At 41.7% G+C, this 27582-nt stretch overlaps 1 protein-coding gene across 3 annotated transcripts; it reads right to left on the reverse strand.

Annotated features, from left to right (window-relative positions):
• Positions 1-4472: 4472 nt before the first annotated feature.
• LOC149012166 (uncharacterized) lies at positions 4473-19553 on the reverse strand. Of its 3 annotated transcripts, XM_089157990.1 has the most exons (9): positions 18741-18823; positions 18460-18577; positions 18109-18186; positions 17301-17664; positions 16928-17040; positions 16538-16702; positions 13949-14088; positions 5124-5216; positions 4473-4977 (listed from the first exon to the last, which is right to left on the reverse strand). In XM_089157990.1, the coding sequence occupies exons 4-9, from the start codon at positions 17626-17628 to the stop codon at positions 4866-4868; spliced, it is 951 nt and encodes a 316-aa protein (XP_089014116.1). In that variant the 5' UTR covers positions 17629-17664; positions 18109-18186; positions 18460-18577; positions 18741-18823; the 3' UTR covers positions 4473-4865. The 3 variants fall into 3 exon arrangements, with proteins under 3 accessions (XP_089014116.1, XP_089014115.1, XP_089014117.1); XM_089157989.1 differs by having other exon boundaries at positions 18460-19553; XM_089157991.1 differs by lacking the exon at positions 18460-18577 and having other exon boundaries at positions 18741-18918.
• Between the last annotated feature and the right edge of the window lie 8029 nt (positions 19554-27582).

Below are 27582 nucleotides of genomic sequence, written 5' to 3' on the forward strand. Positions count from 1 at the left end.
GGTTTCTTCGTTTCCGTTGCTTCCGGATCCGACGAAACGATTTCTAAGTAAGACCATTCTGCAAGGATCAAAGATAAGGATACCAAAATTTCAAATTTGACAGAGACAACTTGGCCAACGAATAGGATAACCAAATCATGGTTAGAATTATCAATATAACAAGAAATAAATCAGCATTGATCAAAATCCAAAGGAAATGAGTCCAAGAATCAAAACTCCCAAAATAACCCAATGCAGAAAAATGAAGGATTTTGGTCGATGCTTTTGGTCGATGGTATCGACCAAAATGATCGACCAAGATAAATTCTGCGCTAAAAATCAGATTTAAAGGGCCCACTTCTCATTTCATTTTCATTTCTCACTCAACCATTTCGGGTTTAGCTCTGGAGAAAGCGATTTTCTAGGGTTTTCAAGAGTGCTAGGACTTGATTCAAGGCTTCAATCATTCTTGATAATCTCACTTGATCATCTACACAAGTAAGTTCTCTTTCTTTTTCTCTTTTCTTATAAACTTCGTTCACCATTGTCGTGTTCTTCAATAAAATTGAGTAATACTTGCAGCCAATGGTTAGAATCATACATATACATGATTAGAAACGTGTTTTCATAACTTTTCAAATAAGATTAAGTTCCAAACACAAGATTGCATCCATTTTGGTTACCAAAACACTATTCATTTCACAAAAACTCAACTTTACAAACACTTGTCTCATTTTCAACCCAAAAGGAATTTTGACATGAAACAAATTTCTACAACACTGATCTACTAGGGGTAAAGTGTTCCCATTCTCCATTCGGTCAAATTCCAATTTTTTCAAAAATCACAAATGCAAGCCAAAAGAGTGATTTTTCTCTCTCTTACTTGCTGAATTTTCACTTTGAATATGCCAAAAAGATGGATTTTCACCAAATAAAGTATTCTAGCATGCTTGTGTAGGTCTTATGCATGTGTTAGAATGATCAAACCAAAATATCAACAAAAATCGAATTTTCTGAAAATTTACGAAAATGCCCTTCATCTAACAATCATACACTAAGACTAATCCGAATGAGTTTCTTTCCTTGTTTCAACAGATACACCATGCCTAGAAGAGGGAGACGAGTGGACAGGGGTAGAGGACTTGTTCCCCGGGCTGAGGTCATAGACGAGGAGCATTTCACTACTCCTATGGCGGAGTTTCTATACGAGCATTATTTCCATGATATACCGATCGAGCACGGACGATTGGTGGATGTGGATGATTTAGAGGTATTTTGCATCCGAGAGAGATTAGAGGCTATGGATTGGCTTCACTTATACACTACGGCACAGCCAGTCTACCCAGCTCTTATCAGATACTTCTATAGTAATCTGACTTACCGTATAGAGGATGATCCGAGGGATGGTTCTAGGATTGTCATAGATTCCATGGTCGGAGGTAGAGAGATCAGTTTCACCACGAGGACACTAGCTCGCATCTTAGATGTACCGATTGTGTGAGATTCCCGTTGGTGGATTCCTGCTGGTACAGATATCACAGAGGTGCTTCTTCCTTATGAGGTATACGAGGTGTGCATGACTCTATGGGATGACATTGACTGTTATGTGCCCCGGTGTGGTACCGCGATGCGTCCTTCAGCTAGAGTTATCGCTCGCATCGTCGGGCGAAACATCCTTCCGAAGGCAGGGCATCATAGCAAAGTGTCGGCAATGGAGGCACTGATCATTTATAGTATGTATACTGGAGTACAAATCGATTTAGCATACATCATGCAAAACGTCATGATTGATCGGATTGAGTTTCCTGGGGATAGGAACTTGGCTTTCGGTCGACTCTTGACTCGTATCTTTGAGTACTTTGGTGTGGACTTGGAGCATACACCTATGATTCAGGGTCTAAAGTCGCCTTTACTCCTGTTTTTTCTATTTCAGCATTCTCTATGTATCGTGCTTTTCTCTTAGCTTGCCGAGTCGACTCCTCTGTTGGTCTGCAAAACACTGTATAAATAGGCGATCAATTTGTACCCTCTTTCCCATTCTTTGGTCGGTTTCTGCTCGGATTTTGATTTCTTTCTCTACTAGTCAACCTAGCTCTCTTTCTTCCTCCCTCTAGCAGTTGATGAGCCCTTTGGTTCTTTCGTAGATATTTCTTTAATTGTCCTTGAGAGATTAATTTCTTGATCTCTACCTTCAACTGCTTGTAGTCATCAGTCCAGTGTCCATGACCTTTATGGAATTCACAATATTTACTCCTATCATGATCCTGTGGTGGGGAATGAAGTTTGTTCGGCCATATAAGTATCCTTTGACTTTTGATTTGCATAAAGATTTCCGACCTTCTGGTATTTAAAGGAGTATATGCTTCTTCTGACTGCTTCACTGGATCAGGCCTACCACCTTTGTTCGAATTCATGGTTAGATTCCTGCTTCGCTGGGATCTTTCTTTATTCATCTTAGCTTTTGTGGTGGCCGGTTCCTTCTTTTGAGATTCTAGAGTTTTTTATATTTCCACCTGCTTGTGGCATCACTCGAGCAACTCTGCATATATTTCTGACATATTCAGCAATAGGCATTTGAGCAGTCCTTCATGAGTTAGCCCCTGGTATAGGGCGTGAAAGGCTATCTTCTCATCTAAATTCTTGATTTGGATGGTTAGGGTATTGAATCTCCGAAGATAGCTTCTTACAGATTCCGTCTGACCTTGTTTGATAGAAAAAAAGGTGTCTTCTCTCTTCTTTGTACTCACCCCACTTTGGAAGCGTTGATAGGAAAACTCGACCAAGATGATCGAAATTCCTTATAGATCCATTCTAGAGTCCCAGGAACCACTCAGATACAGCTCCAATTTAGGATACAGGAAAAATCCTGCACATTGCTACTTCACTATGATGATATGAAGACATGACCGATTTGTAGTGCATGATGTGATGTCTAGGGCATCTTGTTCCATCAAACATTGTAAAGGTCGGGCATTTAAAATTCTTTGGCATCTTTGCCTTCGAAATTGCTCGAACGAAAGGATCTTCCTTTAAAACAAAATATAGAGCATTCCTGCCCGTCTTTCAATTTATTCAATTTTTCATCAAGGTCCTTGAATCACTTGTTGACATAATCAGCGTGCTCGGCTGGACTCTGTTTTATCTCCTTGATGTTCGTCTGTATGACGAGTACTACTTTCTCGATCCTCATGTTCATCATCTGGAGGAGGGTCTTTAGACGCTACCTCTCTGGGTGGTCGAGATTTATCTCCGACCTTCTCTTTTCCTTTATCCTAGTTCTTCTAGGATGGTCGTGCTGAGTGGTCAAATACTGATGCTCGTACCTCCTTTTGCTTTGGTGGCCGACCTTCCCTGGTTTCATTAGGGTTAACATGCTGACCTATTCCAGGGATGGCCACCTGTTGGCGGATGCTTGCTATAGTCAGTTCGTAAGGTCTAGGATCTGCTTTTGAATTTCATTGAACTTACCCATATTAACAAATTGATCATATTGTTCTTGTGGGATGTCATGACGAGGTATTCTTACGGTTCCTGGAGGCACATCCCCCATATTAATTTCTTATTCTCCTTCGTTGGAATCACCTTCGACCACTCTTCCTGATCTGATTTGCACTATGACTTCTTGATGCGTTTCCCACAGACGGCGCCAATTGTTGTTGTAAAATCCTATTCAGCGTGGATGAACACATGAACCTGCAACAACAAACTTGACCGGGTTGGTCAAGACTCGTCCCCGACGAGCTAGTTAGTAAAAGATCAAATCTCAAAAAGCAAGAAGATTGATAATACTCCCAAAAGCCTGAACTTCTTGTTTAATACTTACCTTCCTATCTTAAATGGAGTATTTATAGTTTCTTCCTGAGAACCCCTTAGTACTAGAGTTTGAATTGAACTCCAGCGTTCGTGCTGATACGTTTAGCTGAATCTCTTTAGAGTTGAAGTTGTTAAGCCCCATCGTAATTGAAAATCTAGGTTACATTCATCTTTCTTATTTAGGATAGACTCCTGATCTTTATCTTGGAGGAGTCCTATAACAACTATGGTCGTCGCTGATGTTTGATAAATGATGAAAACAACCCCGGGTTAGAAGTGGTTGGGTCGGCCACCGGTTGAATCATCGATCACCAGTGCTCCGAAGGGGTTACTTGTAACAAATACCATCAAAGAGAGTAGAACCATGACCTCTTTACTAAGAGGTCCTGCTTATTACCAAACAACCCTTTGATGGTGACACCTGACATGTATGAAGTTTTGACCCCACACTCCCATCTATCATGCTTGACAATCCCTCTAAGCTCAGTTCCCACATGCTGCTACACAGTTTTTGGCAAGCTATGCTATATATATGTGATATTAACTCGTCCAATTTTATGGTAAATCCCAACCCCAAAATCAATACTATCCTACGTCATCTAGCCGACATGGCCAGTATCCACAACTCCGCCCCTTTAGGAGCTTTAGCCCAAATAAATAAAAAAATAAATAAATAAAAAGAGAGAAGAGAAAACGGAGGGAAATGCCCTAATGGTGAAACGAAATCCAGCCATGCCGTCATTGCACTTTCCTATGAAGCGGAAGGGGGAAAAAACAGGTGCCACCAGTTGATTACAAAAAGCAACATGATTCAGCAAAGTTTCGAGGTGGTTCATAGAAACCAGTAAACCAACCAAAAGAAGACCATGGCCACGAACTCAAAGAGTCATGTTTTTCTCTGTGCAGATTTCTTCTATTCCTATAAGCAATAACATTGCTTCTACGTATATATGCAGATTAAATTGAAGCCCAGGATCTATACAAACTACGCCAAGGAACTGAAGTACATGCTAGTCGTCAAAGTAGGCTCAACAGCCTTCCCAGACAATGGTGATGATGAGGATGACGATGACTCAGAGTCGCAGTAAATGCAATTTCTCAACGAATGGCTCCAGAACTTCAGCTTCTTCCACGGGTGCAAAGGCCATGCAGATGCTAAGTTCTTGGACTGCTTCTCCATACCTCCTGTATTAGGCCACCATCATTCATTCCAAAATGGATAACCGATGAAGCAGGAATCACCCACCTCCCAAAGACAATAAAGATAATGCAAATTGTACATCTGCAAATTGTGGAGAGTCCCACACTTGGCGGTGCAAACCAGTATTTACCTGTTATAGTATAAAAGCATGCCATGGTCTCTCCGCAGGGCCCAATTATGTGGCTGCAGAATCAACAATCTTTCTGAAGCCATGATAGCCAACCTTCAAAACAGACCAACACCCTCAAGTCAGCACCACATACATGTGGGAAGGCATACTTTTCCATTATGCTTTACTTTTCATTCAAAACAAACTTAGCATTCACCTTCATTATGAACATCCAGCAACCACATTATAAGATTTTTACCTTACCAAGATTGGAGGACTTTTGGAATTGGCCCTAGCCATCTCACTGGATTAATTTCATTGCCGGCTAGATTTGCCTCCTCTTTTATTTTTTCTTTGGGTGTAGAACGGTTGAATATGCCATATGCATGAAAAGTGTATCCTAAGTCAGAAAATTACACAGATGCCATGGACCTCTAATGCACAGAAAAGGGAGCTTTCAGCATTTCACAATTTGCATGAGTCTGGACCAAACTTTTTTACTCATACACGGCTCAATTTGACCAATTTGGTAAATTTTAACAATGATTCAACCAACTCTACTATTGATTTGTCACATGGCAACTCATGAACTGACATAATATTGAAATTATCCCTTAGAAACACTAACAAACAAAAATAAAAAAATAAAAACAAACCATTGAAGGGTACAATTACTCTGCCATTTCTAACTCAAATATCTTAGGCAGCAAGTACTAGATATGTCAAACAAAGTCGGCACCCATTACATGGCTTAGCTGCTTGGCAACATCCAACCACTGTAAACACGGATAACACATCAAATTTGGACCCAACAGCAGCGTAGGCCAGACTCATGGAAAATCCTTTGCAGTGGACATGACTGACAGGCTATGAAGGATGTTGTAGAGGAAAAGCTTATCTGGGATGAGTTTGACCACAAGAATACAGGTTGTGATCTTTTGGTCAGAAAGCACTACAATAACAGAAAATGTGGAACCACGAGAAAGTTCCCATTAAAAAGCATTTATTTAAGAGAATGAACCATGAATTAGAAAGTTTAGGAAACCGTGCTACACATTCTCTAGCTAAATGAATACAGGGGGAAAAGAGAATTTTCTATAAGCCTACATCTGTCTTCCAGTATTTGGCTTTTCTGGCATTTGCTTGCTAATAAAAACTTAACCGAAGTTGTTCCCAACCCTATTTGACATCAATAAGACCGACATAATTTCATCCAGGTGTGGCAAACAACGAAGAAATCCAATGTGTATAAGCAAGATGTCGAATCTAGAGAATTTCCCATAAACCATCTTCCCACAACCCCAACCTTATGCCACTCTTCTTTCTTTTCGTTTCTTTTTTTTTGGGGAGGGGGGAGGGGGAAGGGTGGTGGAGAAGATAACAAGCCAGGATGTTTAAACTTGAGACCTCCTAATGAGAATGGCTTTAGGAGCACCACAACTTACCAACAGCACTAGGCTGCTGTACCTCAAGTCCACTTAATTCCTCCGCATCCATGCAAGACCAAATCTATTTCATAAAAAAACAATCATGACCAGCTCAGACAATAAATACTAATCCATTTCATACAGAAATCAGGTATAATCCATCCTGCTGGAAGTCAGAGGGTAACAGAAATTCCAACTTCATCATCAGTACCACTCCCTCAACCCCTATATGAATCCTAATACCACTGGTAACCAAGGAACCGAACAGAGAAGGATGGAGAAAAGATAGAGAAGAAGAAACTTGATTTCACTGGAAAAAAATAAATACATCAACCTAGAGACATTGACCAAATTTGCAATTCCAAATTGAAAACAAATTCGTTTTGATATAAAGAGCTATTCTCATAGAAAGCATGCCTGCCATGGAAAATGATGACTAAAAGTTAACAATTAATTTCACAAATATAACAACCTCCATAGGCTTTGAACCCAGTAGACTGTCTAACTTTCCAACATGATCTGAGACTACCAACCCTAAAGCTCTGCAGCCAAGATATAACCACATGCACATTTGGCATGACCAACTTGAAGGAGAAACTATGCTCCCTAAGCTTCTCATAAAAACCATTTAAGTGCAACATCAGAGATGCTTCCTCTTTAATATCCAAAAAAAGCTATACTATGGACGATCTGAGGCTTTTAGTGGCAACTGGGCATTAACGTATCAGGTTTCTTCCATTCCAAGCAAGGCAAAATTTCCAAAGCTACATCGACTAAATCAAAACTCCACCAGTGTCTGCTAAAGGTCCAAAAGCCAGGTAAAGGAGGGGGGGGGGAGGGGGCTGTGTCAGGTTGGAAACCAGCACCCAAAAACTCCCAACCGAACCCTTTTAAGTGGATTAAATTAAAATAAGGCATTGATTAAGCTTATTATTGCAGCACTTTAGGCTAGCAGGCCAGCAGGTGCAGCTGGTATTCTTAGAGATGGTAAAGGGCACTCATTGGCACCTCTTTTAGCAATGTGGGTATTCAAACAAACATTTTGGCAGAATTTTCAGCATTTTTCCTCAGCGTGGATCTGGCAAGTGAAAAGACAATTCATGATCTATAGATTGAGAGTGATTCTGGGGCATGCCCCCGATATCGATGAACAGAAACCTGAGATTGGGGAAGAAGAAATGCAAGAGCGAAGGGGAGGATTTCATTAACACAGTCAATCTCTAAAATTCCTCCCTACTAATTCTCTCCTCTTTCCACATGCAAATTAGGGAAAAACTTGAAAAAAAAATCCACAATTAGGTATTCTCTCTCTTTCTAATTCTCTTTCTTGATTGTTTTCTTTTTCTTTTTTGTTACTCTTTTTATATGATTTCATAGTCTTTCTTTCTTTATTTTTCTTCGTTATTCTTTTTATTTGAATTCATATTGTGAATAAAATATCTATAATTTGTAGGGTAACTAACTACCATGATTCATTAGGTTTGCATCCTTTTATGATTGAAATCATGTGCTATTTTTTATTTGTAATGTTGATTTTGTAAGATTTTTTTTTTTTTGGTTAGTGATTCCTTATGCTTTAATTCACTTATATATATTTTTTTGGATGAATAAATAAATTCATTACTAAAGAGAATTAAAAGTACAATAGCAAACAGGCAAAGCCCGAGCAATGACAACCACAGGGCTCAACAAATGAGCAGCAAATTGGGCAACAAATTTAGCAAACACCTAAGAGAGCTAAGGTGAGCAAACTAGATATTGAGAGGTGCGCCAAATTAAAGCATTTCTTCTTCTGAAAACGCGGCATCAATGATGAAGACATTGCTGATAAAGTGTTAACTTTAATTGAAGCGGTAGAACCGACAACAACCCTCACTATTGGGGTCCGAAAAGGATTAGGAATGACACCATTTGCCCAGAAGGGGAAGAGGACAGGTGAGAGAAGTGGGGAAGGGGCCCAGAGGAAAGAGGGTCCGGAAGGCAGGGAAAACAGGGTAGATGAGGAATTGGGATAAAATAAGGGCTGGGCCGAAGGGAAACAAAAGGGTGATGCACAAGGGCCTACGGAATGGGCCAAGCCCGTTAGGGGAAGATGCAGGGAAGTGGAGAGAGGATTGGGATTAAGCGGGGTAATGGGCTTGAAAGAGAAAAGAAGTGCGGCTCAAGATGGGGCCCACAGGAGAGGGAATGGGAGGGCAAGAAGGGGAGGATAGATGGGAGAGAGGAGGGTTGAAACGATTCACTCTGGCGGAGCAGCGATCAAGTGGAAGGGGGGACCAGAGGAGAGAACACATCAGGGGGAGGGAAGCGTCAAGAGTGTCAGGGCAGTGGTGACAGCAAAGCTAGTGGGATTCCCAGCCGAGACGCCGAAGGCAAGTGGCGGGAAGCAGAATGGTTGTACCGATTTCAAATTGCGACCTATCAGTATTCACTAGAATCAGCAAAGGTAGGTCGTTGAAGTCGACACCAGTAGACCAAGGGAGCATCAATGGGGGCTTTTCTTCGCCAGAACTTTGGCTAGACAACACTGACTTCGTGAGAAGATTGAAGGGGCTGGTGGCACTTCCTGGCGTTTCGGCAACGGTGGAGCTTCCTTCGCGAGATCTTTGGCCGACGATGCTGCGGCAGGGGCTTGGGCGTAGGAAGTTGCAGGGGCTCTGATGGTGGCAACCAGAAGCATTGCAATGGCTATAATGGATGCAAAAGTTGAAGTCTCAGTAGCTACAGTGGTGGCGACTTCAACAGAGATTCTGAGAGAAGAACCTCAACCGCTACTGTGCGATAAATTTTTGAAAAAGTGAAAATCCCAAAGGTGAAGCTGGGAGAAGGAGAGGAAGCTTTCTGTTCACAACCATCTCAGGGGTCTAGGAATTTGCAGCAATCCAACTTTCTTGCACATCAGAACAACCAGATTCAGAGGAGAAATATCCAGATCTTGCATCGGCAAGAAAGGCAGAGCTGCAGAGGGAAAAGAAAAGGCAGAGCTGCAGAGGCTTCAGGCAATAGAAAGAACTTTCAGAGAAATGAAGAGGAGAATAGAGAAAAAGGACGAGGAGGAGGCGGAGAGACAGAGGCAGGGGACCGCTAGGGCCTCTCCGCCTCAAGAATGATGCCCCAATTTTTTGGTGGATTGCTATGAGTTGCAAACCAGATGGATGCACGGCTGAATATAATTTACTTATATTTTGTCCGGGAATAAATGTTATTATTATCAACAATTTACCTATATTTTTAATATTTGTGGCCCCACACAGTATGAATGGACCCACGTCTGAATATGATAAAACAACTCAGAGGTGGGACCCTCAGTGGACTCCGCATGAGCCCACGCAATGTGTGGTGAAAAAGCATCAATGCTCCCCCAACCGGGAGGTGATCCGGACTCCCATTGTTCGCCTCCGCCCCCCCCCCCCTTTTCCCCATGTTGAATCCTGATTCTGCCTGTCATAAGGTATACAAGATTCCTGCTAATACAACCAACAACAAGTTTCAGAGACTATGCTCTAATCTGTTCTTATCCTTTGCATTCAAAGCAATAAAAGGCAGTCTTCATCACCCTAAGCGATCTGTTGAAACTATGCTGAGGTGGAAAATATGGCCCATTAGGTCAAGAAGATGCCACTAAGGAATCATTACCCTGTAGTTCATTAAAGAAGCTTTCAGGAGTAAAGACTACGGCTGGTTGAGATTAATACCCCGTAAGGAAGGATCTGTAGAAGCCCTCTAGTGTAGGGCCTATTCAGACTTTCTACCCAATATGCCACCTGTGCTGCATCCACCATATTAGGTGCTCAGCTAGATGCTAGCGCAGCACTCATCCAACTTCCAAGGGTAACAAAACCATTGCAAAATTGTGGCAGTAGCACCTCTTCATCCACTGAAAATCAGACAAGGTGGCGAAATACTAAAATCTGGATACATACTCCTCAATTGTCTTGCTTTCCTATCGTTAAGCGTACAAAACTGAGGTACATGCATGCTTCTGGTCTATATAGGCCATCATGTAGTTCATGGCTTCACTCGTCTCAGCCTAAGTAAATGCCTCAAGCCTGATTTCATTGTTGATGCTTGACACACCGGCTCAAACCGAACCCTTCAGTTTAGCCTCTGCCAATAAGATCTTTCTGGTCTCATCTAAACAATAAAACCTGAAAAAGATTCACCAGTTGTAAGTCATAGTCAAGGCACTGCTCTGGAGACATACTCCTCAACAGTCATGCCTTTCTACCATAACTGGTGCAAACCTGAGGCACGTTAGCTGCTCGTGGTTGATAGGCAAGAATCTCTAGTTTATCCATCCCTCATCTGAAGCCAGGTAGGGACTATCCTTAATGCCTTAAGTCTGATTCTGTTGGTCAAGGTTGACCACTACTTGACTAATGCCCTTCAGTTAACCTCTGCAACTAAGATTTTCTTGGCCTCAGTTGAATAGTATCACCTGAAAAGATTTCCCAACTCTAAGCCCCAGTCAAGGGGGTACCAGTCTGGTTATCTCCATGAAATTTGAACAGGTCCAACTTTACTCCTCTTTTAACTACATGATCATCATATGCACCATTTCATACTCTTGGTGGGTGAGTATGAGTGCTGCTATCGGTGGCACTGAAATAGAGCCTGGGGATAGAGCTGGAAGAATTCCCCCAGATTTGCACGGACTATTTCCCTTATAAGAAGCCACCAGTCGAATATTAATGAAGGCTTGCATGGACAAAATCATAGCATGTAGGGAACAAACAGCTATGTTGAAGGGTTAAGAGCAAGTAAAAAATAATGAGTAATTGGATTATTGGCCACCATGGTCAAGACTCAAGATGATTGGATTTACCAAATTGGTAGTGAACCTAGGGGTTCTAGAATGCTTTTGGAATCACTATGAGCTGCACAAGCAATAGGATACAGAAGTCAAAGGAGTAAAAACAGTAGATGAACTGAGGATTGAAAAAGGGGTGCCCAATTGTAAATAAACTGAAGCTAAGCACATAAAGGAAACAAATGCAACAAGCGAGTTAAGAGTAAATGGTAAAACGGGAACAAGACCCATCTTGGGAATAGCGCTAGTTAGGGAATATTTGCCGGGATTTTAGTTTCCATATTAGACTTGCTCCCTAACCCTCCTATCTTTATTTAATGAAGCCTATGCAGGCTTCACTCAATAACATGAAGCCTCCATTTATTCACAGCGTGTTTTTTCTTCTTCCTGTTTCTCTCCTCAGTTCTGCTTTATTACTTATAGTCTTATAATATGTATGATGGGAGAGGAATACTTTGAAGACCATGGAATTACGGGATTAGAAGGAACTAAAGATTGGGGCACTGGCACTATGCCCTATGGAGAATAAAGAAATACAACTAAAGTTCAAACAACACTTAGAAAGGGAGGGGAATCTGGAAGCTGAAGGAAAAATATGATGGACTAAGAATATAAGGGAATGGAAGACAAATTCAAGAAAGGAAAAAGTAACGTAAAAGGAGAAATTATGAAAGAAAGAACTAAAAGTGGGCATAAAATGGGTACATTGGGTTTAAATAACACACCATGCACGGGTTCCTAAGGACAGGTGAGATTTATAGAGGCATTAAACTGGCCAGCAGATGTGGAATTGAGGAGAAGGCTTTGACTTAGACTACGGGGTTTTAGCTTAAAAAACTCAGGTATGCATTGGAGAAGCCTAGGAGGAGAGGGGTTGATTGAAGGTATGAGGAGGAAAGCTTTGACTCACCACAGAGGTAGTGGGGTTTCAGAAGAAAGAAAGGGGTTGTTGATGTAGAATCAAAAGCTAGACAGAAGAAGACCATAGAACCAGGAGCTAATAGACCAGCGCTGGAGGAGTTCAGCTCAAGCCAGCCCAATCATCTCAGCTGGTCTTCCAGAAAGGCTGAGAAGGGCAAAAACCACCATTCACATGAACGGTGTCGGTGTCGCAGCCCTATATTTGAAATTAATGAGAATGTTCCCAAAGGATTTTTGGGCCCAAGATCAGACAACATGGAGTTTTTATTCTTGGGAGGATTAGAAGCTTAATTAGTTCCTAATTTGCATTGTTGGCCAATTTCTAACTTCAGCTAAGCTTCTATCTCATTCTATATCAGCATATCTAATTGTTGAGAAGATCCATCTCTCAACAAAGTAGTTCCTCATTTTGACAATTAGTAGTTTCTATTTGTTTTAAGCTCAGGCCAGCTATTAATAGGCCCTTTCATCATAATGAAATAAAACCTTTAGACAATTAAAAAAAATTTGCAGGCTATGTTAATCCACCCTCCCCCACCAAAAGTCCCTTTTCTTCTTCTTTTCTTCTTCTATCTTCTCATCACCTTCTCTTGAATTCAATTCTCCTTCAGTACTTTCTTTGTAACTGCAAGCGTGAAAGCTTCTGCAACTGTTTTCATCCAATTGAATCAAATTGCTGCTGGTCTCTGTCCACCATCATTATAGCCATCAGAAGTGGCTGCCATTTTCAGCTCTTATTCTCCATTATGAAAGCACTGTTCCGTCAGAACCTGAATTCTACTAGTTGGGTTTAATACTTTTTGCTAACTTATTAACTCTGATTTGCTTCTATTCTGGATTTTGTGCCCAAGTTTTCCTACCAAATATCTGGAGTTTGAACAACATATTTGGGACAGTTACCCTTGGGTTTGTAGCCTTACATTAGTTGTGGGGAAAAAGTTTGGAGTTTCTCTCTCTGTGCGGAAGCCTTTGACACCTGGTTCACCCTTCTTTTATTTTCAATGGCCCTGGCGAAACCCAAAGGACACTGATGAAAACCAAAGGGATAGGATAATACTGTACATCTAACTGGATATTACCATAACCTTTTTCTGACCTTTAGCGCAAAAAAAGTCAATTATGGTACAGAGACCAAACATTCCAGCACATAGAGAAAACTAGTGGTGCATTCAGAAGAATTCCCCTCCCCTCCAGCCTCCCTTTTGGTTGAAAAAATTCAAGTGTCTTCGTATAGCATAAACTTCCAAAAAGTCTTAACTGTTGAGCCTTAGACCAAAATTATGATGAAACATAATCATATGACCAATTAGCCCAAATACTGGAAATTAATTTTTACTCCGTTACATGTTTAAAGTGAATGAATATGTCAACAAAATGGTATCCTCTTTTTCCTGAGGCTGGAATTAGCCCATAATTCTCGTACATGCAATGGAAAACAGTATATTACAATGACACTCTTGGCGTGATGGTTTGTGCTCTTTACTATATTCCAAAAATAACTTTTATAAAAATGGTTGCATATCAAAGATATTAACTACAATACAATTCTTTAGGCTCTAAATTGTAAATTATAACCAGAAGAACTGCACTCAAAGCATCATTCTGTAGACAGACAGAGAATACTGAAAAAGCATATAAGAGGAGACAAGAAACTATTGATTACCATCAAGGAGATACAAAATAACTACCTCAATTCTTGAGGCCGTAACAAAGGAATCTTTGAATCATCAATTTTGCCTGAATTTCCAGTTTTGCCATTAACAGGTCTAAGTGGAGACGTCAGCATCAATCCATGGTTAGTCCTCGAAGAACGTTTCCAATGAAGCCTCTAAAAATAATTAAAATGAAGGTAAGTCACCAAAGTTATATAACAGGAGAACAAAAACATTCAAGTAGATAAAGTTCCACACTATGCACACAAAGGATAGATCAAGTTGGTTGGGATCAAAATATCCCTTCATTTTCTATTGATCTATATGATCATTAATCATAGGGGCCACTCTTCCAAATCGTGTATAAATGAGCTATTCTATGAATACGGTAGAGGGGCTCATCCAATTTTCATTGTCCATTCCACCCTAGTTCTTCTGATCAATGCCAGCTAGAGCAGCATGGTAGCTCCCAAGACTCATAACCTTGAGATCACAGATTCAAATCCTACCTCTGTAACAATTTTTTAAAAATCAAATGAAGTTATTATTATAAACTATTAATTAATGACATTTTCCTTTAAGAATGGGGCAAAAAGAAGCAAGGGGAAAATAAAACCACCGTGCCAAAAAGTTTGTCATATACTTGTATCACTTTAAATTGGCAGCCAGCAGGAGTCAAAACCGTGACTTCTCCTTGGCAAATGGTAATTTTACCATTCAACCATATCAGTAAATTTTTCATTCCTGAAATGCATGTATACATCCACACATATATGATATTATATCATCTCTGTGTCATATTCATGCAGGATCTGTCCAGATACTATCTTCAGGATGATTCTAATCCAATTTATTCCAACTATCTTATTTTTTATTAGCCATTTTTATAAATAACGTTGTTGACTAATAATTTAATAATTTCAAATTTGGAAAAAATCTTATTTATGATTACACATACTTTTTTTTTTTATCGCAGCCTTGTCTTCTTCATTCAAGAGGTTTGACCCCACTCCAATTCTGATTTTTCTTAGTTTTCATTTCAAGACTTCTATTGACTTTGGATGTGTCTCAAAACCCCCAAGGAATTAGCCCCGGGGGGGGGGGGGTCATTTCATTTTTTTATCTGGGAAAAAATATCGAATAGAATCATAAACAGGATTAATGACACCAATTAGAAAAACTATTCCAATCCACAGTGATGTAACAGAAAATACAACACTTCTGTTTATTGAAGAACCCTCTGGAGAAGCAAATACAACAGGTGAACTAGTCAGTAAGATTAATGAAGTAGCAATTAGTGCAAAAATAGCCCATTGAAAAACAATATTCATGTTTCTATCCTCCAAGCTACTAACAAACAAACCATACCATCTACTCTCAGCAAAAAGTTGTAATAAATGTAAAGGGATTTGAACCAAGAATCTACTGATCCCATAGGACAGACTCATTTACTCAGAGACACAGTCCAAGGAAAATCTATTAATAAAGTAGCAAGTGCAAAAATAGCCAATTGAAAAACAATATTCATGTTTCTATCCTCCAAGCTACTAACAAACAAACCATACCATCTACTCTCAGCAAAAAGTCGTAATAAATATAAAGGGATTTGAACCAAGAATCTACTGATCCTATAGGACAGATTCATTTACTCAGAGATGCAGTCCAAGGGAAATGTATAATCTGTTTACTTCACAAACAAGCATGCTGGATCCTATATCTACTTAATTACTCTATACAGACAATAGCCAAATATATGAAAATATAGATTCAAACAGTGGATGTTTCTGTAGAAAATGAAAGTATTCACTAAAACATCATGTTCAATTCAGAAGGACAACAATAAAATAGAGAGTCTTTTGGAGAAAGCTAAGCGGTTGTAGCTCATCTTGAAAACCAGTATAGTTCTCATTCAAAGCTATTCTTTTTCTCTCAGAACAGGTTTCTTCTATACTGAATTTGCATGGCAGTATCATCAAGGGAATGGCTTGGCTATCTCACCCAGCCAAGCAAGAGTGAAAAAAGATAAATCAAGTAATGACTTTCTGTAAAAAAGGAAAACTTTTTAATTATGAAAGGATCCAAAATGCATGATGGAATTAAATTGATCCCTACTCTAGACATTTGTGTCTCAGTTATGAGGGGCCATGGAAAGAACAAGTTCGAAATAACAGTCAATTCTGTTTTCAAATCCTGCGGCAGCTGCACCGAGGAATAAAACAGGAGGTTGCTAACAAACTTCCAAGAGAGACATATGACCAAATTGATCTCAATAGATACATCCTAAGAAATTTAAAGAACCTAAAGAAGCATGAGTCGTATACTTCATAGCTGCTCTTGCCAAGGTAGTATGTCCTTTTTTAGCCTATTATTAAAACCAATCCATTAGGGCCCCTTTAGGTTCCTGCCAGGGAGCACAAGGATCCCAAAAATGCATAGTTGTTCCACCAAAAACTGACCTCCCTGGTCCAAGAAAGCATTAGATATTTACCTAAAGCAGTAAGTCCTCGTGCAGATGTCACAATAGCCCCAAGATGTTGGTCTCTAACTAGAAAAGTGAATGCTAAGAAGTTTCTGGCCAGGTGGGCCCCTAAAACTTTCTAGGAACATTTTCATGATAAAACTTACCATTAAATTAGCCAAAGCGATCCCAATGATGTCTCTGTTGGTTGCAATGTCCAGTCCTAAAAGTGAGCTGCTATTCAAATCGGATGCCTTTGATCTAGGATCCTCCACACATCTTCCGTTAACAACGGCAAACAAGCTTTGCCCCGATGAGACCTTGAATAGTTCCTTCAAAAAGAAAAAAACTAAATCTTCGCACTATATTTCAAGCCAAAATACAAGTTTGCCATATATTAATCATGAGCTTGCATCTTGGTAGAAGTATTGGCTCATTATAGTGGATCAATGAAAACCACAGTATTGCTAAGAGACCCAACCGGGAAAAGAAAGAAAGAAAATAAATAAATAAATAAAATAAACAAAAAAAAGAAGGCTTTTGTCAGATTAACAAACCTCAGGGTTGCCTGTCTGAGGCCAAATCAGAAATTCCTCTCCAAATCGTGAACCAATAATCTTCACACCAAGTCTTTGACAAACTTCAATATAAATGATGCTAAGTATAATTGCTGTTAACAAAGTAAAAATGTCATCAGGCATTGCCAGTTCTACTTAATGTAAAAGAACGACAGATACGGTGTATCTCAAAGCAGAACAACTTCATACAGCTGAGATATGGTTTCAATGTGAACAATAAAGAAGACTGCATACAGCAACTAATAACAATGTGAACAATAAAGAAGACTGCATATAGCAACTAATAACAATGTGAACAATAAAGAAGACTGCATACAGCAAATAACAAAGAAGAATCAGGATAAGGCTTTACCACTGCCACATCCAGAGCTTAGAACAGTGTGCAAGTATGAAAACCTTGAGTCCAAAAGTAAAGGAAGCCTTTTAAAACCACGCGATTCGAAAAGAACTAAATTTACGGCCTCCAAAACTTCCACCAAATGGCAACCTATGTCTCTCAAAGTCAATTCTGCTTCCACTTCTTTGGCAATAGTATCCAACTCAATCAACCACTCAGTTATGCTCTTTCCAGCCAATGGAAAAGCGTCCAAGGACTCCCATCCTTTTTCCTGAATAGAGACTGAAGCATCTCTCCTTTCATTCATTAGCGAGAGAGCATCCTTATCTCGATTGAAAGCCATAAAGGCCTCGTCTTCAGCAGCAATATATAGCAAAGCCTGCAAAAATTAATTGCACAAAATGAACTTCAGAGGCACAGCCAAACATGTATACATTCATACCCACCATACACAAGACACAAGGTCACACAGTAATGGTTTTTGCATCGAATTACAACCATGAAGAATATTGAAACTAGTAGCTTCAGATTCCTTAAAATATCAACACATCTCATACTTGTAACAGTAAAACAAGTAGACTAACTAAGCCAGAAATTGTGAAGTAAAGAATTGGGATAACCAAGAATATTGAGCTGGACCCCACTTTCCAAGGGAATCAGTCAATCACGGTGGACAGCCACGTAACTTGTGATTGAAGTAGTCAGAGATGCTGATTCATTTGGTTAAAAGTGTAAGTCAATAAAGACTATTTACCCAAAAAAAAAAAAAAAAAAAAAAAGTCAATAAAGACTAACAAATGGGACTACAGTTATACACTTATACCTTAGCAAGAGAAACGTCTTTATCCTTGGATTGAAAAGATATTTCCTGGGTGAAGCTTTCCCTGGCGGCTATAAGAACCTGCAATTAGTTTGAAATGGACACGCAAAAGGAAGAGATTCCAGTATCAGAAAAAAGAGTTCCAAACAAACAAAACTGAAAGAGACAAGGAAGGCTACGCCATTAGTTCTCCCAATTGAATGATTGATCTGATCGGATCGTCATTCCAAGCGAGATCTTGCGCGGTGGTGGTTCTTAATAACGTGAACCGATAAAGGAACGAATGGAATTGCATGGTAAGTGGCAAGTAAAACGCAATAACAGCAACCAGTGTACAATTGGGGACATACGGACCTCCTGGATAAATAGGGAATCCCTCGCCTCACTGCTATAAAGGGTAGTAGCAGCAGCAGCAGCAGCCAGAGGGGAAAGGCTTCTGTGCGTCTTCTTCCCATTCCATCGACGATCATACCTGATGATCGTAAGAAGAAAGGGGTTTGGTTTGTAGCACAAAACCTTCTTTTCCCACATATAACAATACATAATAGCACATGACGGAGCAAGTCTAAACATCTAATATGTATGTATAAACCACTACTGTTAACTGAAACAAAAGGTTTTTTTTCTGAATCTACCTGATGGTTGAAGAAGAAGAGTGCCGATCGCTGCAACCGCCAGAGCAATCCGCCACGAAAACTGGAAAACAAGAAGAAGCGACGGCGAACGCAGTTGACATGGTAATCGCAGACGTTGCTGCTGATGTAGGATGAGAAAAGATGGGCGGTGACAACAACATCAGTAGTAGGCGTTAAGAGTTATTTATTAAAGGAGAGGAGTGAGGACAACACTGATTGAAGAAGAGAATTGTGAGAAACGAAGTAGAGGGAGACAACAAGAAGCGAAGAGAAGAGAAGAAAAGAAACAGAGAGATCATGCGTCATCGTTTCCGTTACACGAATAACAAGAAGAGGTGATGGACTTTGAAGAGGCGGAAGAACTCAAGTGAGTTGCTGCGAAACTGGGCTCGGGATAATCAGTTCCAATGAAAAGCGTAGTCGAAGGGAAAGAAGAAGAAGAGTGATAAAGGACAGGACCAACACCATCATCATCCATGGCAGAGCTTGAAATCCAAAATAACCCTGATAGATGCAATGAATCCAACACCATTAAACTCTTCTCTTCTGACGGTTGCTTCTTTCTTTCCCCTCCTTACCTTCAGGAACGAGATAATCTCCAATAACCAATAACACGGAAAGGATGGAAGAATCGGGAGACGATTGATGCAGGACCAATCAATCAAGTATAATAATGGTAAGGATATAAATTAAGGATGGATAAATCAAAAGCGTGGAAGCAAGAGACGAGGCTGTGTCTGTGTGTCGCTGCTCTTGGGTTTTTATATTTGGATAAAAAAAATTTCAGAAGAGGAAGAGGATATGCTGTGTGTGTCGCTGTTTTCGCCATTGTTATACGTTTTTATTTTTGTGTTTTTGGGGGTGTTAAGAAATTCTTATATTGGATATACGAGCATGTGGGAATAGGATAATGATGGTGATGTGTCACAATGCCCCATGATGTGTGCATATCTTGGATCTTCTTCTTGGCTTTTCTCCTCATCTAGTGGAGTGTGGACCCAACGTTTTCTTTCTTTCTTTTTATTTTATTTTATTTAAACGAAGTCATATTTATAATGGCTAAACCGAAGAAACAAGAGAACAAAGCGCCTGAATCCAAGAATCAGGCATAGGCATTCAATCACAACGATGCATCCAATAGGATTGAACATTTTGTGTGTGATGCGTCCAAAATCTGCTCAGCCCTTGGATCTCCACGTGATGTCCTGCAAAACGAAAGCGTCAGATGTGGCCCGACCGCTGGGGTCGGGAGTCCACCTCCGAAGGCTAAGTCAATTGATGAACTTAATCACAAACGGCTCTGCTAGAAACACAGAGCTAATGAATGAAGAAACGGGAAAGGTGATCTAGATAGCAGGACGCTGATAGTTTAGGTCTATCAGTATGTATCTGAACCTGAGTCTCAGATAGTATTCTCCTTGATCGATTGATCCGTCCCTCACCTTGTATGGTAGTGAGGTTTATATAGAGTGTACCTTCGAATCTCCTTCGTTGGATGCACTCGAGCCTTCTTCGGGTAGTCGTTGGATCTCATTAGTAAGATCCGTTAAGCGATAGACTTCTACTAGTTTGGGCTAGTAGAGGACTCCTGAGATAACCATTAGGTTATGCGATAGTTATCCCTTTGATGATGATTATCCGCAGCCGTCAGTTTGAGTCTGCTGTCATCAGGGTGATTACCCTAATCCATAAGTAAGATTAGGGCACGCTTGCAGCCGAATAATCTTTCTTCTTCAGCAAGCCATCTTCTGGATCCGGTTCGCTCAGGAGCGATTCGGTTTTCTCCGTCTCAACCGGGGTCGAGGGTCGGAATAGGTATGAATCCGGTCTGATCATAAACTCTCCATATCACGAGCCCCCCAGACCAAGCGTTCGGTCGATCCCGAGGGCTTGGTTTTTAATTGGGTTCGTCGTCAGGTGATGATCTCTGCGTGCTTCATTAAATGTCATATCACATTTAATGCGGTGGTCACTTTTCCTCGAGCGTTGTGAGTGTAAGGCCACATGTCTTTGTTGCAGTTGATCTGTCGTGGCTCACGTCATCCAAGCGACGGTTTCCGAACGCCTATTTCGGATTCGTGAGTTCAAACTTTCAAAACGTCTTTGAATCTTGATCGTCAATTTTTAATCAATCTCGATCGTTCAGATTCCCGAACACTCGTGCGGGAGTTTTAAAAGCGGTTCGTTGTCTTCGTAGGTTTCATTCTTCCTGTCTGGAATTTGAACCTTTGTCGTCGCTTCGCGCCTTCCCGCTCTCAAGCTTCCGTCTCACCGAATCGGTAAGTTTCTTGGTCTTTTCTTTTTGTAGTTTACTGAAACAAGTAATGGCGGACGATAGGGCTTCTTTAGTACCCCATGTTGGTGATAGCAGTGATGCTTTTGCTTCTCCTACTCGCGAACAGTCGGATAGTGATAACAAAACCCTAACCGTCCTCTGGCAGGAGTTCGCTGAAGTTTCTCAAAAAGGTTTTGAAAGAAAAACCGAAACTTCTCCTGTCCTTGTCGAGTCTGGATCTTCCAAGATCGTTGATTCCTCTAGGCAACCTCAAACCTCTGGTTCCAATGGTGGGCCTGGCTCTGTTCCCTCCATTTATAACGGAGAAACTCTTCTTTCCGCTGTCCAAGATTTTGACCTTCCTTCCTCATATCAGGTTAGGGCTCCCCACCCTGATGAGAGGGTTGATTCATCCCTTCCGGGTGAATTTTCTCTGTACATAGATACACTGGAAAGCGGGGTTCGCTTTCCCTTTTTTAATCCTTTATTTTCCGCAGTTTTGAATCACTGGAACATTTGTCCCGGAATGCTCCTCCCCAATAGCTGGCGTCTCATCGTCGGCTTCTTGGGCTTGTGTTTTGAGCTTAGCATCACGCCATCTCTTTCTCTTTTTGTACATTTTCATGTTCTTTCTATCTCCCATCCTCCCGGATGGGTCTTTCTTTCCAAACGCAATAGGGCTGAACTTGATTGGAGGGGCAGCATCCTTGCTAAAGGAACTTGCCCTTCTAACCACAAAAGATGGCGCGAACGATATTTTTTCTGTCGAGCGCCTCCATCAGATCTTAACTTCCCGACCACCTGGAGGAGGTTTACTTCTTCGTCCGAAAGTAACCGGGGCCTTCCCTTATCCAAAGAAGACAAGGCGGCCATCAGGAAGATCAAATCCATTCCGTGGTATCAAGAGATACATGGATATGAAATGGAGTATAACTCCATCCTTCAGTACTGGGGCTTGGCTCATTGTGAGCTTCTAACCATCATCCTTTGATTTGACTGAAGTGATATGTCTTGAATTCCGATTCTTGTCCTTCTTCTTTGCGGTGCCTCCCGGAACGAACCCCGAAAGCTCGCGGGTGAAGGCCGCTAGAGCCGTTGTGACAACATGAGCAACGATCGCCCAGGGTCTTGACTGTAGATCAAGAGGCTTCTCTTCCCTCTCCCGACCCCTCTTACAGGGGTATCAAGAATATCAGGCCTGCAGCTGATGCTTCGGGTAAAGGGAAGAAACCAATGGTGGAGAGGGGCCACCGTCTCCTCCTCTGTCCGAACCAAGAGGAGGCATGACACAATTGATGCTCCCTCCAAAAAATCCAAAGCTTCGACGGATGGTGAGGAAGTCTTCCTCCCCCAGTGGACCCTGAATATGACCGACAGGGTCACTCGGGATCCTGAGAAAGCTGCAGAGTGGAGCTCTCTCAGTCTTGCTCCTTCTGATCGCCAGGAGGTTGAAGCCCTGGATGACACCTCCCTTGTGAGTCAATCTACAAGGTAACGGTCTTCTTGCTCATTTATGTTTTCATAATTTCTTATGACTTCTTCTGATGTCTTTCATCTTCCCAGGAATGCTTTGTTGAGTTTTTATCAACACATGGAAGCATTGAGCCGTGTTGGTCGCACCAGCTCCTTGCTGCAAACTTGTGAAGAGAAATTGGCCAAGGCCAATTCTGAAATAGACCAGCTGACTGCAGCTCTTCGTGGAGCTGCGAAAAAGCATGAGGAAGAAGTGACCTCCCTCAAGGAAGCCCTTGAAGCTTCAAGAATTCGTGTCTCTGCTGCCGAGCGCGAGGCCAAGAAGCAAAAGGCAGCTGCCACGTTGTTTGGTGACAGCCTTGAAATTAAGAGTAGGGATCTCGAAGAACATCTGAAGTTGGCAATCCCTAGCAAGCCTGAGCATATAAAGCCAAACCTTCGGAAGGAGTGCATTCGGAAATACCTGAACAGCGTACCTTTCTCCAAATTGCTAGGTTTCTACAACATTTAGGCTTATCGCATGGGGCAGAACGACGTTTGGGAGCAGATCCTTGGAACGATCCCGGACTTCGACACTGCTCCTTTTCGTGAGGTATGCCACCCGGAGGTCTTCGGGAAAGTTGGTATGGATCTCCCGCACTGGGCCCAGGGAGTAGATGATCCTTTTCCAGCTGACCCTCAATATGAGGCATATCTAGATGACGAGCCGGCACTTCCAGAGGAGAAATCACAAGCCGAGTCTCAAGTTGTTGCTATAGAGGATTCAGCCGATGACATTCTTGAGGAAGGCTCTTCTCAGGATCCTGAGAAAAGTCATCCCGACCAGGGTCCCTCGGGCAACAATGGAGAAAAGGCTTAGGGTGTTGTTCCTTTGTAAAGATGTACCCTCATTTTAATGAATAAACATTTCTTTATTCATGTTGACCTCAAAATTTCCCCATCTCTTGCCGAAGTATTGCCTTGAATATCAAAGTATTAATGATAAAACTTATCACTTAACTCTTCATTCCTCGCCGAATAATGATCTTGTAGAAATATTGTGAAGATGCGTTTCGGGAAGATGCGTTAATCTTCCCCACTTCTTCATTTATTGCAAAGTCTGCACGTTTCCCTTCTGCGAAGTTCAAACGTTTTCCTGCTTTTGTGTACCATTCACTGTTTCCAATGAATCGGAAATACCTCCATTATTTTAATGGCGGTGCGACGATTGGAGGTTTCTCTCGCATCGGTGCTCGCTTCCACATGTTTCCATGTGGCATCCCTTCGACCGTTGATCTTGCTTTTTGCGGATTTCGAAGCGTCGTTTCGATCTGGGTCGTCGGTTGTCCTTAGCCTTCAACCGTCGTCTTATACCTGAGGCTATTTAAAGCCTTCGTGGGTACTCTCCATCTATCCCGACTTCGCAAGATAGATTTGCTAAAGTGCCAAAGCAACCTTTCGTCCTTCGGCCTGCCTCCGTATTCCTCGTACTTCGACGACATGACTCTATCCATTTCCGAACAAGTGAGTTTTTTGATTTCTCATCTCTTTCCCCTCTTCTCCCCAAAGTAAACTGCACAGTAGTTATACTTGGGGTTTAGTTTGTTGGTCCAGTCGGATGCTTTAGAAAACTAGGGTTTCCCCATTGTTGCTGTCGTTTATTTCTGTACTGATACGGCTGTTTTTTTTTTATAGTGGCTCCCAAGATCAACCCAGACTTTATCAGAGCAAAATCTTGCAAGAATAGCGTTCCGTCGGTGGTGATTGGGGCCGGTGCGGTGGTTTCAGTGGTGAATCCTCCAAGCGTAAGGCGATCGCTGGCGGTGAATCTTCAAGTCGATTCCCGCAGCTTCGTTGATGCCGTCCTCTCGCCTTCTTTGCCCGAAGTGACCGCTTGTCTTTCCCAGGAAGATCTTGATCACTCCGTTGCCGATGGTGCTTGGCGGCAATCCCGCTGGTGAGCTCTGTTGGTGAGCCTGTCGGTGCACCCCCGAAAGAGACTCTTCGGGCATCTGAGGCAACTATGTTGGCGTCTGATGAATGTGTGGCCCCAGCAGGTGCTGCTCCTATTTCTAACTCTAGTGCTTGTTTGGCATCCTCCTCCTCTCCTTCTGAGTTGGAGGATTTTGCCACCAGGAAGCGCCGTCGGGTGACAAGTGATGCAGCTCATCCTTCTCTTGATGTAGCTCATCCTTCTCATCCTTCGCTCGAATTAGTGTCAAACGAGTTTGACAAAGCGTTGGAATGGTGTACTTGCTGCTCGAATGACTTCGAGAGCGCAGTTCTTTCCAAACTTCCGGATGAAGTCTTTACGAAGTCACCGGTGATGTAAGTCTTTCTTCATTATCCTCCGATTTTGAAAAATTACTTTTCTCGCTCCTCGCTAACTCGAAAGTTGTTTGCAGGAGTCTTCTTGGTAACTTCCACAACCAAGTGGAAGCAAGTTACTAGACTCAGAGGTTGAGCAATGAAGTTTCTAGGCTTCGGGAATCTCTGAAGCTAAAGATGTTGAGATTGCTCGCCTTCGGGATCTAGCTTGGGAGGTGGCGGGGAGAAAAGAATTCGATGATTGGTCGTCTTCGGTCAGATTTGGATGATGCCGGGGAGAAGATCCGGCGATCGAACGGACAGTTGGAAAGTCGGGAGCTAAAGGATCCGAAACATTACCCGAAAGGCAAGCAGTCGTTCCTTTGCCCGAATCCCTTCCAATCTGATGTTCGCAGAGCTGCGTCTTCAAGTATTTACACAAGAAGCCTTTTGTTGATATGCTGAATGCTTATAACTTGCGGGCGTCGGGATGGTGAGAACGAAGTATGGGAATCAATATTAAGGAAAGATCCTCATTTTGATACGACTCCCTACAATGCTGTTTGTCATCCTGAAGTATTTACCAACCTGGGTATTCCTCCTCCCGACTGGACCAAGTATAAGATTGATCCTCCACCTTCCGATCCAGATATTATGCAATATCTGGAAGATTCTCCTGTTTATTCTCCGCTGGAAGAAGTCAATTATGACGAGCTCGTGCCGAATGCGAGTTTGGTCGATGACCATTCTTCTCCTGGACAAGCTGGGCAAAGAGTATGAAATTGCAGAGGATTTTATGAATATTGAAATATTTTTGTAATCCTCATTTCTTCTTTTCCTCACCAATGGTTGACTCATATGTTTGTTCTAGCAAAGTCGCGTCGATCTTGTATAACTTGTTAACAGTCACCTGTAATGACTTTCTTCTTTGATCAGAGATTATATCCAGCTCTTGTAATTGTTTTGATACTGGCCTCTTTGGATCTTCCGAAGAAATAAGAAATTATTGTATCTTGAACTTTGCTAGCCACTTGAATCGCCGTTGCATTAGGTCTTAGTTGTCTGAAACAATGCCTACACTTAAGGATTTCCGGAGAAATACAATAAGTCTGAGAAGGAACTCACTCGGGTTTTAAACCGATGCCTTATACTTAAGGATTTCCGGAGAAATACAATAAGTCTGAGAAGGAACTCACTCGGGTTTTAAACCGATGCCTTATACTTAAGGATTTCCGGAGAAATACAATAAGTCTGAGAAGGAACTCACTCGGGTTTTAAACTGATGCCTTATACTTAAGGATAATTCAAAAATTCAATAAGTCTCGAAGGAACTCACTCGGGTATTAAACCGACGCCTTGCAAAAGGAACTCACTCGGATTTTCATCCGACGCCCCGACTTAAGAAAGTTCGAAAGATTTTCCATAAGTGTTGAAGTGTTGAAGGACCCACACGAATTTTCATCCGATGCCTTATAGTTGGATCTTGTTCTTGAATGTGGTGTATGATGCCCCCCAATCAAAAGATAGTTTGTTGAAAACCAAAAATTGCATTGATTGAGTTGAAAATGATTACATCACGAACAAAATTGAAATCATCTTCAAGGATAAAACTTTTTGAGATGCCTAGCATTCCACGAACGATCCAATTCTTTCTGGGAATCAATGTTCTTCAGCTTGTAAGCTCTTGAACCGACCGGTTTCACAACCATATAAGGTTCTTCCCAGGAAGGGTCCAACTTTCTTTGGTGACGCGGGTCGGAAGCTAGGGTGTTTCTCAACACCAAATCTCCGGCTAAGTACCGACGATTCTTCACTCGAGTAGTATAATGAGACGCTATCCTTCTTTGATAATGTTGAGTTCGTGCTATTGCCTTTGCCCGAACTTCGTCCAACAAATCAAGACTATCAAGCAGTCCTTGTTCATTTGCTTTTTCCTCGAACTCACGATCCCGTAACGTCCCCGCCATTATCTCCACCGGTGCCAATGCTTCGGATCCATATGCCAACCTGAATGGAGTCTCTCCTGTAGGTGTTCGAACCGTAGTTCTATAAGCCCACAGTACATTATATAGTTCTTCGACCCAAGAAGCTTTGTCGCCTTCGAGTCTTCTCTTTATTCCTTCCAGTAGCGTTCGGTTAGTAACCTCTACCTGGCCATTGCTTTGGGGGTATGCCACCGAGGACATACGATGCTCGATCATATATGTTCCACAGAATTGCTCAAATTGTGGACGATCGACCGAGTACCATGGTCGGTGACAATTATTTTTGGAATCCCAAAGCGATATATGATTGATTCAAGCATAAATTTCTCCACTTTTTCTCGAGAATTGTCGCGGTCCAATGGCTTCTACACATTTTGTGAAGTAATCAATTGCTACTATCGATATTCCCGTCCGCCCGATGCCTTGGTGAATTTGCCCATGATATCAATTCCCCACATTGCAAAGGGAATAGGATTTAGAATTGAAGTCATAATTTCTGCCGGCGCTTCGATCTTCGTAGCATGAATTTGACAGTTATTACATCGACGAACGTAGTCCATAGCAGCTTCTTGGATCTTAGGCCAATATAACCCCGATCTTAAAATTTTGTGGGCCAGGGCTCTGCCACCCATGTGAGCGCCACAAATTCCTTCATGAACCTCAGCCAAAGCTGTGTTTGCTCCTTCGGGGCCTATACATCTCATAAGGGGTCCAGCATAAGATCTTTTTTATAGTCTCCCATTCTGAATAACAAATCTAGCTGATCGAATCTTGATCAACCTTGCTTCTACTGGATCCTCGGGTAACTTGTCATCTCTTAGAT

This window comes from Hakea prostrata, chromosome 6 (genome assembly GCF_041222555.1).
Source record: "Hakea prostrata isolate BN-2017 chromosome 6, UWA_Hpros_2, whole genome shotgun sequence".
NCBI classification, from domain to species: domain Eukaryota; kingdom Viridiplantae; phylum Streptophyta; class Magnoliopsida; order Proteales; family Proteaceae; genus Hakea; species Hakea prostrata.